Raw genomic sequence first — 19,710 nt, forward strand, 5'->3', positions numbered from 1 at the left:
GGGTCTATCCATCCTGGGGTTCGTTGAGCTTCTTGAATGCTTATCTTTTCACTTTTCATGATGTTAGGTGAATTTTTTTTTTAACAAAAACTTCTCAGATATGAAGTCGATAAAATTTTATTCAGTATCTAAAAATATATATATATTCCCAGATGGTCATCAAATACACAATAGACCCCATCCCAACAAACTGAAATTCTAATTTAATGAATCTGGAATAGGATTTGGATATCAGTATTTTTATATAAATCAAAAGGTAGTTTTCTTATATGGCTCCAATTAAAAACCATCATTTCATCCGCTTCTTAGGTGAATACCACTCATTAATCATTGAGGATTGGACCCCTTATGTAAAATACTGGAGAAGATCCTACATATGAACCTATTATAATTCAAGATGGTAAAGGACTGGGGGACTCCACTCCAGAAATAAGAAAAATTCAGTAACTTCTGTTCTAGCCTGGGGAAAGAAACCTTTAGCTCCTAATCTCAATTTAATCTAACAATGGGAAACGTTCTACAATTAAAAGTGCTGTCACTCTTGTTAATCTGAGTCTATATGTTAAATGCAATGTGCTTTTAAGTAATTATCAATTATTTATCTTTAATTAATAGGTAAAGCTCTAGCTAACAGCATTTCAAACAAAAGCACACTTGTTTTTTTCAGCAGAGGAAAGAGGGAAAGTCAAAGAAACCCATCATGAATTCTGGGTTAGGAAACAATGGTGAAAACCAAACCCACTGCCATCGAGTCTTTTCCAACTCACAGTGGCACTAGATAGGGTTTCTGAGGCAATAAATCTTCACAGGAGCAGACAGCCTCATCTTTCTCTTGTGGACCAGCTGGTGGGCTTGAACCGCCCACCTTATGGTTACCAGCACAATTCCTAACCAGTACCACCAGGGCTCTTTAAAGGGGACAGCAATTTAAATTCCACATAGGAAATCTGAAGATTATATAATAAAACACCTCGAAAACCAAAATCTAAATCTAAAGATTAAAAAATATATTTATCAACCAACAAGCATAGCTAACTGTTAAAACCAAACAAAACATCTTAGAGGGCAGGGCAGTGATGTGATGGTGGTGGAACTTTCTAAAGCAAAGAACTATCATCTACAAGAACAAGAAAGTCCAAAAAGTATTCTAAGTCAAGGGAAAACTAGCAAGAAGACAGTTTACTATGTGTCAGGAAAACCATAATCAATTTCAAAACTAAGGTCTTTGTTAATGCTGTTAAGTGCCGTTAAGTGGGTTCCGACTCTAACAACCCCGTATAGGAGGAGCAGCTGATGGGCTTGAACTGCTGACTTTGTGGTTCACAGTCCAGTGCTGATCCTATAGTATCATACCAGGAGTCTTTACTACTAGAATAAAAGGAAAACATTGGGGAATTAGTGGGATTGCTTTCTACAGTCGATGAAGACAGACTGATGGAGCAAAGAGGAATCACTCTGGATCCTTAGTCTTGTCTTTCTCTTCCTTCCATGTCACCATTTCTTCATTTTTGACATGTCTCTCTTAAGTCAATATATGGATATGACATTTATGCATTTGTGTATACATGATAAAAACAAGTATAAAAATAAAAAGCCATGATTCACATTAAGTTATATAACCAAAGCTAACTTTTCATTGTTTTAAATATCTTAGCCACAAAATAAAGTTTTCTTTTTTTAGTTGCTTGTTGCCTTTGATCCATTCCTTCAAACCCCACCTTTGATTCACTCCTTCATCATGTAGAGACAAAGAAGTTTCTACTGCTGCTCTAGATCTCACAGAAATGTATAGTCTATGTTTCCCCACATTCCTCTCTGCGTAATGCAGCGAGAGACATTTACATACACAGTCCCAATGGAAATCACAGGATAATGTTTCTTAGAGTACTTAGTATCCTAAAACAATGCATGTAGAAAGAATCAATTAGTGACCAAGGGGGCAGAAAAAGCTTTTATGTGACACCAAAGCAAATAAACTGACTGCTTTTGAATCGATTCCAAGTCATAGTAGCCCTGCCCTATAGAATGCCCACTAGGGTTTCTGGTTTCCAAGTCTACAGAAGCAGGCTGCCACATGTTTCACAGAGCGGCTGGTGAATTGGGACCATCGACTTTTTGGTTAACAGCTGAGCAGTTTAACCATTATGTAACTAGGACCCCAACTTTAGTGGTACGACTGAAAATTCAGTGACAGAGCAATCAGAACCCTGCTAAAAATGTACACACCAAAAGAACCAACAGAGTATCAGAGGGTCTCTAGCAGGGTGGTGGAATCCCACTTCATCTTTCTGAGTGGACGCTACCCTTCTTTCTCCCATTCGCTCCACCTAATGCACAGGTTAGTGAAACTCATTATTCAGCACAATTCCTTTTTAGTTATCCATGACTAGGTCCTGTGGGGCTTCAAGATAGAAGACTGATGAACAAAAGTTATGATAAATCTCACATCTCCACCTCAAAATTCACTTAAAGGAAAAAACAGGCAGGCCAACTATATGTACTTACATAAACATACAATTAAAGATTAACCCATAGCAGTACCCCAAATCTAACCCTCGGCTTCCTGAACCTGAAATCACAGATAAAACCAAGTTTTCAACTTAGCTGTGGGAAGCCAAGAAGATTTCTTCAGATTTACCCTCAAGCTCTACATCTACAACCAGTGTTCCAATATTCAGATATTATAAAACACTACTAAATACCAGCAGCATTCCACCTGGATGGACCTAAGCAATACTACATGACCTCACTACAATACTATATAGCATTTTAAAAAAATGTTTATTATTTAGTACTTACGTGCTTTAGGATCACATTATTTGTACAACTACATGCTGACAGTACAGTACAGGACCAACCATCTGCTATTCAACTTTTCACATTTAGTAATTATTCCATTATATGAAGTCAATTTAAACAGCTCATCCTACAGAATTGTAAAACTTGAATATGTAATTATAATCAGTAAGACCCTCTTTTTCTTCTGGTTGACAGAAACTATCAAACAGCATACTTCAAGTCAAAGTGATGATAAACAAAAAAATAACAATTCCGCCAAACTAACCTAGAGCAGTAATTCAGACAATTATTTATGAATGTGTATCTGTAATTTAAAAAGCATCAACAACGTTCTTTTAATAGGAAAGTATTTGTGATAAAAAGATGAGTGATGAAGAAAATCTCAAAAACCTGGTCTGTACTTAGCACACCGGATGCTTCAACCCTTCACATTTACCTTCTTCAGTGCTTTTACTAGGTCCGCATAATCACCGGCTTCCAGTTTGGGGTTTTTTACGAGCACTTCTGCAGCCTCCAGAGCTTCCTTTCTCTCTTGCCATTTTTTTGCCTCCTAAAGATGTAAGAAGTGTCACTTACAAAAATATGACAGTTGAATAAAAGTCTATTTCTTACACTCCACTGATTTAAAGACATAACCTGTTTCCAGAAACTTTTTCTAAAGCTAATTTAAAAATAAAATTGAAGAACTATACAATCAATCAGAATGTTCTGTTTATATGCATAAATTTTTGTTCACATATAAAAAGTATATTACAAGATACTTACAAGATACTATCACTAAAATTCAACAATAAGTAAATAAATAGAATGAGGTCACCTAGACGCTATTCCTTTTATTTTATAGATAAACATTAGCAAACATGTGCTAAACAGAAAACAATGGTAGAAAGCATTTTCAGCCTCTCATTGTGGCACAATTAAGAGGCATGGAGTTTCCATATTGAAAGCATAAAAAGACCAGAAAGGAATGATCTCATAACCAACAAGCAAAACTGATCTAATCTGGGAGATCAGTTTCTAAATTTCCAGCAATCCTTTTTCTTTGTGGCTATAAAGTAGAATATGCTCCCTAGAGACCAAGCTATCATTTAACAATTTGAACACCTACTATTTGAAACAATTGAGGATATAAAGAAGATGACAAACTCAGTTTTGGAGAGGCTTAGAGTTCAGTTCAATTTAGCAAATATTTAATTATTAAGCAGAAGTTAATAGATACTCCAGGAGCTTAAAACTGAGCTAGGGAGATCTTGAATAAATAACTACCAGGTTGTGACCACTATGAAAGTTGCCTTGGTAACATAGCAATAGAAGGTAACCTAGTTTAGGAAGTCATGTATGATCTCCACTGAATGTGGTGCTGTTAGATAAGCACCGGATAGCAAGGTTGGTTGAACCACAAGTTCAAACTCACTAGCTGCTTCCTTGGAAACCCTATACAGGGCCGCTATGAGTCGGAACTGACTCAACACCACTTAACACCACCACCACCAAGGTGAGATCAGGACTCCTGGTGTGGTGCTGTAGGATCAGCACTGGACTGTGAACCACAGGTTGGCAGTTCAAACCCACCAGATGCTCCTCGGAAACCTTATACAGGGTCGCTATGAGTCGGAACCACTTGATGGCACTTAACAACAACAAGAAGGGTGAAGAGATATTGCCAGGTAAATGGCGAGAGAAGAATGTTACAGGCAGAAAGAACAGCATATGTTAAGATCCAGAGTTTGTTTTTTTTTTTTTTTCAAAAAGAGTGAAGACATTAGACACTGGAGTAGTGAGGACATGAGACACTGGGAGTAGAGAGGACATTTGGGCACTGGAGTAGTGAGGATATCGGACACTGAAGTAGTGAGGGTATCAGCTGCTGGGAGGAGTGAGGACATTAGACGCTGGAGGCAGTAAGGGTATTATCAGACACTGGGAGGAGTGAGGACATTAGACGCTGGAGGCAGTAAGGGTATTATCAGACACTGGGAGGAGTGAGGACATTAGACGCTGGAGGCAGTAAGGGTATTATCAGACACTGGGAGGAGTGAGGACATTGGACACTGGAGTAGTGAGGGTATCAGATGCTGGGAGTTGTGTGCCTGGAGCATAAAGAATGGGAACAATTAAAGACAATGACTGGAAGGCCTGGAGGACAGAACATGGTAGGTGGTCTCAAAGGCCACAAGATGATTTCCATTAAAGGGTTTAAATCAGACACTAACATGGGAATTAAAAAAAAAAAGACACCTTTAATTACACTGTGACGTATGGCTGGAAGGAGGAAAGAGCAGAACCAGGGAGTCTCATAAGAATATTCCTGCAGCACTCTAGAGTGAGAAATGGTGGTGGGGATGGGATACATGCGGGGATGATTTTGCTTTCCAGGGAACATCTGGCAATGGCTGAAAACATCTTTGACTCTCATAACTTTAGGGGAGGGAGGGGCACAATTATCAAAATTTATTAGGCAGAAGCCAGAGATGCTGCTAAACCTCCTACAATGCACATGATAGCACCTTCAAACAAAGAGTTTTGCATTTGACAGAATCAAAATGTCAACAGCACCAAGGGCCAGAAGCCCTGAGTATCAAGTAGTGGCAGTGGATCTAGAGGAAAGGGAATGAATTTGAGAGGTAAAACCAGAAAGACAATGAAAAAAAGGGAGAATACTACTACTTTGGTTTTTTGCAAAACATGTAAAAAAAATAGTACTACAGGGCAACTTAGACATTGGCTACCCAAGATGCGGGGGCAACAATGGCACGAAGTGACTGGCTTACAAGCTTTCAAGAGGGCGCAGAGAAAGTTAGAATCTCCAGTGAGTGGTTTCCAAGCTGGCTGGATGGGCCTGATGAAAGGAGATGGGGATAAAACTCTTGTGGTTCAATAGTGAATAATTGCTATCAGGACTGGTTGTGGGTGTTGCAAATGTAAAGGTACACGTTTTGTAACAAAAGGAGGGGAGTGGTTGATCTTGCAGTCCAAGAGTGGAGGACTCTGTGACCATCAAGGGAGAAGAGTGGAGTGCGGAACCCTATGCAAAGGAGTAGTGATGCCAGAGATGGAAGCAGAGACAATGACGTGGAGAGATGGAGCAGCTGGGGACTCTGGACTCAAGGGAGGGAGAGGGACTGTGTGCTGACTGCCTGGGGGCAGGCCTGCATGGTGTTCCCTTTGGTTCTCTGAATGGTTATATATTCCTGAGTGCTTCGGTATACTTCAAAAAAAACAGGAAATGGAAGCAAATGCTGTTGAATGGTGATGCATGGAGGAAATTGTAATCATTGCAATGAAATGAAATACAACAGGATTAAAGCTGATGTACTCCCATGTAAACTATCACTCAAGTCACAATAAAAACTTAAAAAAAAAGTATTACAGTCAGTGTACATGCAAATTACCATGGAAGCAACTAATTAATTCACTTTGCTAGGGAGACATGTGGTAGAAAGGGGTATACTAGCATTCTTTACTTCTACTCAAATAATTCTTTAAAATGAAATAAATGAAAGTTTAATCATTACTTACAATTTTATCATAAAAATCCTTAGGGAGTTTGGAAAGAATTTCTACTGCTTCTAAAAGCTCGTAAGCATCTATCTGTGGCACTTCATCACCATCATCACCACCTTCCAGGAAAAAAACAAAACAAACTTCAACAGAGATAGAATGCTTTTACTTATGAAGCCTTTCCCACACTGATAAAATTAGAGCTATAAATGCTGCATCCAACTTACCTTGTATTTAATGGAGTCCTACCAGAAAATGTAAAGGAGCTCTGGTAGCGTAGTGGTTACGAATAGGGCTGCGAACCGCAAGGTTAACAGTTTGAAACTACCAGCTGTTCCGCAGAAGAAAGATCAGGCTTTCTGCTCCCGTGAAGATTTACAGCCTCGGAAACCCTGTATGGTCGCTATGAGTCGGAACTGACTCCACAGCACATAACCAACCAACCAACCAACTAGAAAATGTAAGGTGCTCTGGGAACGTGGTGGTTATGAATCGGGCTGCTAATCTCACAGTCTGCAGTTCAAAACTCCCAGCTGTACACAGGAGAAAGATGAGGCTTTCTGCTCCCGTAAAGATTTACAACCTCGGAAACCCTGTACAGGGTCGCTATGAGTTGGAACCGATTCCACGGCATGTGACAACAACTAGAAAATGTAACTACTGAACATAGGTAGGTTCTTGTGTCAGTGCCAGTTTTTGCTAATTTTTACACAAATCGATATTTGAACTTGAATTACCTCCTTCAGCATCTCCGCCAGCAGATTGTTGCTGTTCCAATTTAGCTTCTAATTCTTGTTGGGAACGCAGAAATCGAGTTGGTCTAGGAGCACCTGTTGGCAGTTTGACCCATTCTTCTTCTAGTTCTTTCAACTACAAAAGTCAAACTATTTTTGAAACATGTCTGCATCTCTGCCATTAAAAACATACCTGACATCTATATTTATAGTTACTGAACTCAATTTCTTACTATAAGTGGCTCTAATAAGGTGGTGCCATAAAATAAGCTATGGACTTTGAACCACAGGACTGACAGTTTAAACCCACCAGCCTTTCCACTAGAGAAAGGTGAGGCTTTCTGCTCCCTGGAAGATTTAAAGCCTCAGGACACCCTATATAGGTTGTTACAATTTATCAAGAAAAGAAAAACTGAAACTGTGCATATTTTGTAACATAAATCAAACCAACTTACATTTAAGACACTGAAGACGTATATTTAAGCACTGAGAGAAAAGAATAAAACCCAGTTTTTTGTAAACCTTCATAAGTTCATGAATTTAGGAATATCTGTATCAGAACAGTCTCCAAAACTAATGATAAAAACAAAAAAGATGAATGCATCTTGGCTAAACATAAATCAAGGTCTGTTACCCTATAGCATCATAAAGGGATCTTTGATACTGCTGTAGATTTTGCACTAGTATACTGGCACCACTGAATGTCTAGTACGTAACATGACAGCATACACCAATAGCAGAGAAAATCAGCTATGCTTAGAAAACCCAAGTACTTTTAAAGTTAAAATGAAACGTAATTATTTGTCATTGATAACAATGACAGTAAAGGAACATCTTTATATTAACTTCATGCAAAGACAAACAAAATTTTGTGCCTCACCTGGACAGAATTTATATTTTGTAATGGGGGTCTCAGAGCATCCCTAATCCATCTGTAAATCTCCACAGCAATTAGTTTGGCTTCATCTCGAACAGCCTTTTCTCGAGACTCAAAGAGTTTTGGCAACACTTTGATAATTGGCTTAAGCAAAATGATTTTTGAACCAAATTCACTACAAGTAAAAAATTGGGAAAAAACTGTCAACACACAATATGCTTGGGTTAAATGTTAGCTTTTATTCACTCAAACATATTTCCATAATTACATATGAAAAGTTTTGTTTTGTCTTGTTTTGTTTTCAAAAGGCAGCAAAAAGAAGAAACTTTTAACTACATCTACATTTAGATGGCATTCTTCCAAGAGCATTATTGTCTAGGGCTCAAAAGAGCATTACAATTGATAAACTAACCTTCTAAATAACCAGGCTAGGAATACTATCTTAAGTATTATTTAAAGAATTTTAAATAATACTTAAGAACATAAATCGGTTCATAAATATTTAAAAGATGAGTGAAATCTACTTTTAATAAACTCTCATTAAGAGGATTCACTCAAGTAGATAGATGACTAATCTTGGCAGTTTGTGTTCATTCCTGACTTGGTAACTATCATACTACATCATTGCCCAGACAACTAAATCTCTTTGCTTCCATTTTCCATGGGGAAAAACAGTTGCAGTGTGACTTCTTTTAAAAAGAGAGCGTACATTTAACCTTACATATGTGCTACTTATTATATATTTTAATTCTCAACTGGTCAATTTCAGCTTTCTGATGTCACTGTTATCATTCCTGAGTAACTAATTTTAAAGGAATTTCGTTAGGAAAGAACACTAAAATTCTATGAGTAGTTGTGGTGGTGGTGGTAGTGATGGTGTGCTGTAGAGTTGGTTCTGTCCCAAAGCAACTCTGCATAGGGTTTCCGAGGCTATAAATCTTTATAGGAGCAGAAAACTGCATCTTTCTCTGCAGAACTGCTGGTAGTTTTGAACTACTGACGTTGAGGTTAGCAGCCCAACTTGTAACTACTATGCTACCAGAGCTCTTTATGAGTTATTGTTGTGAAGTGCATCGAGTTGGTTCCGACACATAGCAACCCTGTATAGGGTTTCCGAGGAGCAGCTAGCTGGTGAGCTTGAACCCCCAACCTTGCAGTTCAAATGGCTTTGCAGTCTGGTGCAGTAACCCACGGCACCACATCAGGACTCCACCTTATGAGTAGTTGTTGTTGTTAAGTACCGTCGAGTCAGTTCTGACCCATAGCGACCCTGTAGAAGGTTTTCCAAGGAGCGGCTGGTGAGCTTGAACCGCTGACCTTGTGGTCCAAACTGATTTTGCAGTCCAGCGCATTAACTCACAGTGCCACACCAGGACTCCTTTATGAGTAGTAGTCCCATTATATTATCTATCTCAAGTAGCAGCTGGGCAAGCAATACAATTTTTTTGAAATAGCTGTTGACAGACTCTTAACAGGTTACAGAACAAGATTATAAAATATACTCTCCCTAAAAGGTGACTTTTAACAAGACACCTGGCTGTGTAAGATAATTAAGTATAGTTATAGTAACATGTAAATAAGCTGGATGATCTCTAAGATTCCCTTTAAAATATCCTTAATTTTAGTAGGAAAAAAAACAAAGAAATCTTTCAAAGAAAGATTTCAGCTGACCTTTAAAACTAAAGGATAAATAGGAAATCAGATCACGTATTGTGCTTTAGGGATACTTAACATAGTTTTAAGAACTTTAGATTTGGGACCTCTTAATTTTCCTTTGTGAGAAGTCCTTGTGGTACAGTGGTGTAAGCCCCCAGCTGATAACCAAAAGGTAAGTGGTTCAAATCCACCATCTACTCTTCAGGAGATTGATGTGGCAGTCTGCTCTGCAAAGATTTATACAATCTTGCAAACCCTAAGTGGAAGTTCTACTACGCCCTCTAGGGTTGCTGTGAGTTGAAATCAACTTGATGGCAACACATTTGGTTTGGGACTTAATCTTCCTTTATGTAACTACTGTTTCATTTGATTCTTTTTTGTTTCTCTATCCTGACCTACTTCTAAAAGATAGAAAACAAAACAAAACAAAACAGATGTAATAGGACTACATGGAAAACAGAATCCTTAACAAAATGAAACCGTATTTTGATGTTAAAACTTGTTACTACGTATTATCCAGTTGTTTCCGACTGATAGAGATCCTCTGCACAGCAGAATGAAACACTGTCCCCATGCCATCCTCACAATGTTAAAACCCATTGTTGGAGGCACTGTGTCCATCCATCTCCTTATTTGCTTGCTACCAAATATGTCCTTCACCGGGGTCTGGTCTCACTCAGTAACTTGTCTAAAGTATATGAGATGAAGTCTCAGCATTTTCACTTCTAAGAAGCGTTCTGCCTGTATTTCAAACACAGATCTGTTTGTTCTTCTGGCAGTCCATGGTATGTAATAGTCTTTACCAATACTTCAGTTCAAAGATATCAATTTTTCTCCAGTCTTTCTTATTCATTGTGCAACTTTCACATGCATATCAGGAGAGTGAAAATACCATAGCTTGGGGTAGGCATACCTTTGTCTTTAAAGTGTTGTCTTTGGGTTTTCATACTTTACTTTAAAGAGATCTTTCACAGCAGGTTTGTCCAATGCAATACATTGTTTGATTTACTGACTGCTGCTTACATGACTGCTAACTCCATGGATCCAAGGAAAATAAAATCCTTGACAATTTCAGTCTTTTCTCCATTTATCGTGATGTTGCTTATTGGTCCAGTTGTGAGGAATTTTGTTTTCTTTATATTGTGGTGTAATCCATACTGAAGGCTATAGTCTTTGATATCCATCAGTAAGTGCTTCAAGTCTTCTTTGCTTGCAGCAAGCAAGGTTGTTTCATTTGCATATCGCAGGCTGTTAATGAGCCTTTCTCCAATCCTGATATCACATTCTACTCCATATAGTCCAGGTTCTTGGACTGTTTGCTCAGCATACAGATTGATAAAGTATAGTGAAAGGACACAACCCTGATGCACACCTTTCCTGATTTTAAACCATGCAGTATCCCCTTACTTTGTTTGAATGACTGACTCTTAATCTATGTACAGGTTCTGTAGAGGCACAATTAACTGTTGTGGAATTCCTATTCTTCTTAATGCTTTCTGTAATTATCATAAATATCACAAAACATTCCATGGCTATTCCGTGGCCAAGTTTTCCGTGGCCAATTTTTTCAGAAGTGACCACCACATCATTCTTCCTAGTCTGTTTTAATCTGGAAGTTTTGTTGAAATCTATATCCACCATGGGTGACCCTGATAGTATCTAAGATACACAGTAATACATAAACTACCACAGTATGAGAAACTGACAAGCATATGGTGGGATATTAAACATATTAGAAAAAAACAAAAGGGTTCTAGAAGTCTGTTTTAAGGGCCACAGAATGTTCTACCTCCAATGGTTATCAAAGATTAACAAAGATAGCTTTAGGAGACCTTGGAACACAGGATTGAGTAGTTTGGCCTCAAAGTTCTTTAGGGCCTCAGGGAGCTATCTAGTTCCAGAGAGCCACTAGAGATTCTGAGATACTTTAGCACAGGTAATGAACCACACAGGGATAGGACTAAATAACACCTATAAGGAAGACATAAAAAGATAAATCTAACTTGTTCTTTCTTTACCCTTAGTCTTCTAATTATCTTAAAAATAAAATTAACACAATTTATTGCATTCCAGATTATACACTTCTCACTTAAAAACAGAAGACTATGGTATAATATGTATTAACAGATCCTCTACTATCAAAGACAGACTAGATCAAATGACACAAACTCAGTCTTTATAGGCAAATCAATTCACTAGACTTCTACAATGACAGTCACATCATGGAAGAAGCCCTGGTACCATAGTGGGTTATGAGATGGACTACTAACTACAAGGTCAGCAATTTGACTCTATTAGTCACTCTGCAAGAGAAAGATGAGGCTTTCCGCTCCCATAAAGATTTACAGCCTAGAAAACCTTATACAGGGTTGCTATGAGTCAGAACTGATTGGATGATACACAACTATCACCACTACTAGTAGATGCAAGGAGTTCTGATGTGGTGCTGTAGGATAAGCACTGGACTGCTAACTGCAGCTGGCAGTTCAAACCTACCAACTACTCCTCAGAAATCCTATACAGGGTCACTATGAATCGGAATCAACTCGATGGCACTTACAACAACTATATCACCATACCATAATGAGCTAGAAACAAGGGAAACACATGTCACACAAGGTCTTTTAAAAGCTTACAAGCGACCAGCTAACATGCAACTACTGGTCTCTTCCAGTCCGTAGCAAAGAAAAGTAAAGAAAATCAGACTCAAGGATAGAATTAGTCCAAAAAACTAATGGATCACATAACAACAGCCTCCACTAGCCTGAGACTAGAAGAGCCAATAGTGCACGGCTATTACTACCAACTGGGATCACATTAGAAGGTCCTGGACATAGTGGGAGAAAAATGTAGACCAAACTTCAAATTCATGAAAAAGACCAGACTTACTGGTCTGACGGACTCGTGGAATGCCTGAGACTATGACCTTCAGACACTCTTCAAACATGGAACTGAACCCATCCCTAGGGATCATCTTTTAGCCAAAAAATAGGCCTACAGAGTGAACAATGGCAATCTGGTGTGGTGCTATAGGTTAATGTTCTGGATTGCAAGGTCACTTTGAACTGCAATGTCAGTGGTTCAAGCTCACCAGCTACACCGTGGAAACCCTGTAAGGGTCTCTATGAGTCAGTAACAACTCGACAGCACTTAACAACAACAACAACAACACAGTGAACAATAATACCCATGAGGAAAAGCACACCTTAGAACAATCAGACCAAAAAGGGAGCATGTAACCAATAATAAAGCCTAGAAAACAAGAAGGGATGACAAAGAGAAACAAAAAAAGAGGGGAAGCCGGTGAGAAAATGTAAAGAGTGCTAATACATGGAGGGGATTGCAACCAATGAGACAAAACAAAATATGCATAAATTGCTTAATGGAAAACTAACTTGCTTTGTAACCACAATAAATGAAAAATTTTAGAAATCGAAGTGAAAGTCGTATTTTATTAAAGAACATTAAGAACCACATAAATGACAATGTAAAAATTAAGATTTATAAATTAATGATAGTTTAACAAAACTTAAGATTTTGGATACTTTCACATCAGATAAACACCAAAGGAAGCATTTTCTCCACATTGTAGGTTATAAATGGAATCACCAAAGCTGGAATGATACATTTAGGATTTCACTACAGCTGCTTTTGAAAGCATCTCATGTGGATAGTATTAGGGATAGGACATCAGATTAGAAGGACTGTCAAATCAGAAAAAACTAATGGTTTGTCTAATTCAGATTTCCACAGAACATTACAGTCACCTGTTCTGGAAAGAGATCTCATTCATGAAAAACTGTGCTGCCAAACAGTAAGAGTGTCTAGGGTTGAAAACAACTTATTACATAAATTATTTTCTATTTGCAGTTGTACTTCTGTTGAAAGATTTGAAGAATTTGCTTCCACTTTATTAAAAAGACAAAGGTTACTTTAGCCAATTCTCTGGAATACAAAAATTTAAACTGAAGAATAGCAAGATAAAAGAGATGTTCAAATATCTGAAGAGTGCTTTTTCAAGTAAAGGTCAATTTTTAATCCAAGAAGACAAAACTACCCTCAGTTAATCTTCATTAGGAAGGGAGTTAGATAAAACAGCTATGCAACACACTTGAAGGATAAAAGAACGCAATACAAAGTGCCTTAGCAAAAGATTGCTGGTAGCTTTTCCACATTGTTTTACTGGTGGTTGTGGCATACCAAGTCATGTCCTGAAGTTTCTAATATCTCAGATTGAGATGTTCTAGTTATTAACAGCAGAAATACAGCAACAAGAAAAAGTCTTACCTTAAGGCCTTCCTCAGTGTCTCAATACAGGCCACTATGATCTTGGGGTTCTTATTATCCAAGCCTTTCAGGAGCTCATCTTGCACAGCCTCGCCTTTCTCAATCTCTATATACATTAGACAGATGTCCATGCCTAGCTCTTTGGCTCTGGCTTTAGGCTGGTTGAACACTTTACTTACAACGCCCGATACAACTTCTCCTGTGGTTCTGAAATTTAGATGATCAACAATAACTACCCACCAACACCACCAACACACACACACACAAAAACAAAACAAAAAAATACAAAACCAAGAATAGCATTTTATTGGAAAGAGCTAGAAAAAGGTCAAGGAAAAGGAGGTGTAAGTGCTTTAACAAATGATTAGGAATAAAGAAGTGAGCCTCCAATTTATTATTTATGTTCAAGAACATTAAAAAAAAAAAAAAAAGAATTTTAGAAAGCCATAAAAGTTTAAAACGTCACAGCAGACAAGGAAACAGAACTACTTAAGGGTGTTAAATGGTTATATATTTTTTAAATCCCAGTTTACAAATATTTACAAATGTAGAATACTTAAACAAGAAAGCAAAAATCCCTTGAAATCCTACTACCAGAAAAAACTTTTAAGTGGCCATCCTTTCAGATTTTTCCTATACATATATATAAATACCAATACAGAGGTATCATTTGCAAAATTAGGATTTGCACTTGTTTTTAAAAAATCATTTACTTCTTAGGACATCAGGATTTTTTCACAAAGGGAATGGATATGTACTTTTAATAACAATAACTGGTCTTAACTCCCTGGCAAGACTATATGTTATTTTTAACGCTTTGAATCTCTTCTAAATGAAACAGAGCCTGAACTACTGGGAATTATAAAAGAATCAGTGGGCTGGGATGTCAAGAAGCATTTGTTAAAAACACCTTTTGCCATCGAAGAGAAAATGAAAAACAAAACCAAAAACAGAACAAACCATGGTTTTCCTAATGGCAGTGACAACGAGGTGATGCTGAGTAATGAACTCTCCAGTGAAGGAGGGCTGTCTTAATCGGCCTAGCCTTTGATGTAAGTAAAGTGCATCTTCCTTCGGAAATTAAGTCAAAGGCCCCAAATCTTTATGTAGGGAGAGCGCCTTCCAATGACATTAAGATTAGAGATGGAAGGGAGGGTGACTACGACCCTCCATCATCTGGAGCTCAACGTAAGCCAGAAGGAGACATAGAGGTGGCTTAGTCACATCATTACCTAACCCAAGAAGTAAAAAATATCTAAGGACAATAGTGACAAAGATGTGACACTAAGATCATCTAACTGGAAGTCCCTGTAGAAAATATTTTTTGTAATGCCTAAGTGTCTTCAGTGAGGTTCTGATAATTCCTTTACTGACAATTTCAGTTTCTTCTAAAAGTGACTAGAAACTTTCCATTTTAGAATAATTTTCATTAAAAGAGCTCAGAAGGAAAATCAGTGGCTCATCAAACCTTGAAGTAAAAGCTCAAGGTTTGATTTCTAATCTTCTTCTCTATAGAGATCTCATTTACCTTTAGATTTGCAAGAGTATAAAAACAGAATGAAAAAATAATAAGGAGCTATGAAAATATGACAATTAACATATTCTAAAGGTGCTAGTAATCAAGGACAGTGACCCATCAACATATATAAATTAAGGTATATAGTAGCTGACACAGGTTTTTACCAGAATAACTATAAAGAAATGACTTACTTTCCTGCTACATGGGCATTTTCAACATAAACTAGTGCGGCTTCTAGTCCTTTTAATTGAACGACTGCATTGGAATCAGTCACAAATTTTTTGATCAATCCTAAGTATTTGGACCATTCTGGGCTCTTTTCATCCTTAATTTTCTGGAAGATCTTCATCGCCTCTTCATAGCCACTTAATCTTGCTTTCCAAAGCTACAAGAAAAGCAATATTTTGGAGCAAAACATTTAATTATATTATTATCTACAGTAAATTAGAGGGGAGAAGGTAAAACTGACTATGGTGGTGGTGGTTATGTGCCATGGAGTCGGTTACGACTCATAGTGACCCTATAAAAGGAGAGAAAGAGGTTTTAAAATCTACTAAATGATAAATCTACTAAATCTACTAAATGAGTTGGAATTGACTCCATGGCACATAACAACAAATGATCAATATTTCTTGTTTTTAAAAATGATTAAAACTGAAAGGAACTAAAGGCATAGTTGGAGGAAAGCAGGGTAATATGAAAAACTACCCACTAAATCATGTCCAAGGAGCCTCTGTGGCACAGTGGTTAAAGTGCTTGGTTGCTTAGAACGGTTAGAACCTACTAGCTGCTATTTGGGACAAAGATATGGCAGCCTGCTTTTGTAAAGACTGAAACCTTATGGGGCAGTTCTACTCTGTCCCATAGGGTCAGTATGTGTGGAATCGGCTCACGGGTTAATCCAAAAAAATGAAAACAAAAAAAAAAATATATATATAATCAACTGTTTCTTATTAGCTCAAAATAAAATGAACCAGAATAAAAAGATAGGCAGCTTCTGAGGCTAGCTATTGCAGAGTACAGAGATTAGAGAACCTACACAATGTTGGAGTTCTATGGCTGAATACAGAATACGAGTACATTTCCAGATAAAAGTTTCCACACAATGAACTATTACAGATATTCTTAGATACTGAGTATTGGTATCTGTATGGGACATAACAAAAGCAGTCAGTAGCATTTTATAGAGTATATATATAGAGTTATAGAGCCCTGAGTGGTGCTGTGGGTTAATGCACTGGACTGCAAAGTCAGTTTGAACCACAAGGTCGGTGGTTCAAGCTTGGAAACCCTACACAAGGTCGCTATGGGCTGGTACAGACTCGATGGCACTTTAACAACAACAAAGTAAAAAATCACTTTATAAAGCCATTTTTTAGAGTTTCAACTTGCTTTTCACTTCATTAATGTATCTTCCTTTGAATTCTGTCAAGAGAATTAAAAAACAAAAACAAAAAACGTATTGGGCTAGTACACCCCCTTTTTATTTGTTTTTTGAAAACCACATTTTTTATTGAGTTAGAAAACTCCACTGACGAGCCAGGACAAGGACACTAAAATGTGAGTTTGAAAAAGTCTCACCTTGTGTTCACATTTCTGATCCACCGGCAGTTTTATCCACTCACTGTCATCTCCCATTGTGCTTCCAGTTTCTCCTTAGAATTCAGAGTAATTCCTGGTCAGATAAAGACAGATACCTATTAACTCCAGCAGTCAGTCTCTTAAGTAACTTTGCTGAGTTTATTATCACATCACACAAGCACCAACAAAAGGAAAAAGCCCATTCTTTGCTCAGAAGGCCATTTAATTTCATTAATCCAACTTAAAAAAAAAAATAAAAATAATCAAACCACCTAGAAAGGATAGACACTGTTATGGTAAAAAACATATGCTTATATGTCTATCCCAATAGAAAATTCTCAGATACATGACAAAGCTAGAACAAAACTGAAGAGCTGAACTTTTCAATTTTCTAAAAGGCCAAGAAGAGTTTCAGAGAAAGTCATGCTTTCAACTGTTAACCTAAAAATCATGAAAAATCTCAATGTTCTCTATTTAAATCACGTATATGAGGTGGCTTCAAAAAGTTCATGGAAAAATGGAAGTTAATGAAAAATTTCCATGGACTTTTAGAAAAATCAAATAGAACCAATCATTTATGACTCTAGTTAAAATGCTTATATAAATTAGCAAGAAATTAAATCACTGAATAAACTATTCCTAAATAAACTTACAGGAGCTCTGGTAGTGTAGTGGTTACGAATTGGGGTGCGAACCACAAGGTCAGCAGTTCAAAACTACCAGCTGTTCCATGGGAGAAAGACGAGGCTTTCTGCTCCCGTAAAGATTTACAGCCTTGGAAACCCTGTACAGGGTCACTGAGCCGGAACCAACTCCATAGTACATAACAACAACAAATAAACACAGTATTTAAACTATTTTTAAATTGTGAGGTTTATAGTCAACATCCCTAACAACTAAATGAAAGATAAGACATTCTCCCCATTTTGCACACTCAGCTCACACAGGTTAAGTAACTTGCCAAAACAACAAAACCAGTAGACAGAGGGATACCACACTAGGATTCAGTCTTATGCCTTTTCCATCACACCTTGATGGAAATACCCTAGGGAAAGTCAGACACAGATTAAATTCTGAACTTATGTTAAGAATACGTAGACTTCATCCCCATGAAGACTTAATTTCCAAACCCTCAGGACCCAGGTGAAACAGCAGTGTGTTTTAGAGTAGGAGCTAAACTTTAATAGAAAATCAGCAGGAACTCGAATACAGCAAAAGTGGGAATGAAAACAGTACAGCAGCTAGGCAAGCATTGTGATATTAAAAAGTTGAAGATGCACGTCACCCAGCAACTACAAATGACCAGATTGATGCCAAGTTCAGAGCAACACTGCTCATAACCAAAATCTGAAAACAGCTCACATGTTCATCAAAAAGAGAATGAAAAGTTAATGGCATACTCAGAGCACAATATTATAAAGTGGCGAAAATGAATGAGTTATTTAGTGCTTCTCAAACATTATGTAGAGAAAAGAACAATCTTTTTTTTTAAAAAAAAAACAAAAAACCACTGTGCAATGGTGAGTGTAAAATACAGTAACAATGGTATCTGAAAAGTTCTCCAGATGACTCTAGTGTGCAGCCAGAATTAAAACCTTTGAAAGTTACTTTCTTGACAAAAGTTTGAACCATAAATGTATTCTTTCCTATCTGATTTTTTTTTTTAAAATAAGAAACACTCAATGAGAGCTCTTAAAACATCCTCCAAGCAAGAAAATGTGAACAATTAATACCTGACTGTCACTTTCTTATGAGTAAACAGGGATGGATACAGTTTCTTTTTTTCCTGGTGGTTCTACTTTTTTCAGAAACATGAAGAAAAAGACTATTCAAGTTTTACTGCTCAACAGAATTTAGATGCCATTGTGTTGTATGTTTTGAAACAGCATCTGCTACTTTGTAACAAGTTGTTGTTTATGATTTTGCTTCTTTCTATTCAAAGGAAAGGCCTGCTTCAACCCCAAACTTCCACAGTCGCTGAGATAATGGATGCAGTGTTTGTGAGTACATGTGACACCAGGGACTCTTCGTTTGTCTGTTTGCCTTCTTCCAGTATTTATATACTAAGAAAAAGCCTTTTCCATTAACTTTTCCATATAATTATCTTATTTTAAATTAACATTAGACTTGTTGGCATACACAAAAAATATATGCAAGTACATACCAGTTATGAAGCATTACAAAAAACACTGAACACAGGTCACAGGCAGCACAATCCAAGGATTAGAATACTATCAATACTATCAGTGCACCTATGTTTCTTTCCTATCATATCCTTCTTCGCACAGAAGAAACAAACTTTCCCAAAGGTTGTTCCATTTTATACCACAGTCATGTTCCTCTAAACACAAAATTACCTGTGGTTTTTGTGAGCTTTAGAAAAAGTATACATTTATGAGTCTTTAAAAGTGATTTACTTTGTTTTTGTTGTTATGAATATATACAGCAGAACATATGACCAATTCAAGTTTCTCCATGTACAATTCAGCAACACTGACTACATACATTCTTTGAGCTGTACAACCATTCTCACTCTCCTTTTCTGAGCTGTTTCTTTTCTATTAATATAAACTCACTTCTCCCTAAGTTTTTAGCTAATCTTTTGAGTTGCTGTGGTCAATTTGATCCCATATAGAATGTTCTTTCAAGAGCACAATGCTCAAGGCTGACATTCCTCCCTGACTAAGCTTTTTTTTTTTTTTTTTTACAGTTTTTAGTGTGAGGTTTACATGGGAGAACATCAGCTTTACACTCAT

General features: G+C 37.2%; 1 protein-coding gene across 2 annotated transcripts in view; it reads right to left on the bottom strand.

The window, feature by feature from the left end:
* CKAP5 (cytoskeleton associated protein 5) overlaps nucleotides 1–19,710 on the bottom strand; it is a 114,387-nt gene that overhangs the window by 69,615 nt on the left and 25,062 nt on the right. For both annotated transcript variants that reach the window (XM_006865066.1, XM_006865065.1), the window contains exons 2-8: nucleotides 16,955–17,048; nucleotides 15,565–15,758; nucleotides 13,855–14,061; nucleotides 7,915–8,086; nucleotides 7,038–7,170; nucleotides 6,319–6,419; nucleotides 3,236–3,349 (exon numbers count right to left, since the gene is read on the bottom strand). In XM_006865066.1, coding sequence (XP_006865128.1) covers nucleotides 3,236–3,349; nucleotides 6,319–6,419; nucleotides 7,038–7,170; nucleotides 7,915–8,086; nucleotides 13,855–14,061; nucleotides 15,565–15,758; nucleotides 16,955–17,011 — 978 coding nt within the window. In that variant the 5' untranslated portion in view covers nucleotides 17,012–17,048. The remainder of the gene's footprint in view (nucleotides 1–3,235; nucleotides 3,350–6,318; nucleotides 6,420–7,037; nucleotides 7,171–7,914; nucleotides 8,087–13,854; nucleotides 14,062–15,564; nucleotides 15,759–16,954; nucleotides 17,049–19,710) is intronic.

Source organism: Chrysochloris asiatica, unplaced genomic scaffold (genome assembly GCF_000296735.1).
Source record: "Chrysochloris asiatica unplaced genomic scaffold, ChrAsi1.0 scaffold00075, whole genome shotgun sequence".
Classification (NCBI taxonomy): domain Eukaryota; kingdom Metazoa; phylum Chordata; class Mammalia; order Afrosoricida; family Chrysochloridae; genus Chrysochloris; species Chrysochloris asiatica.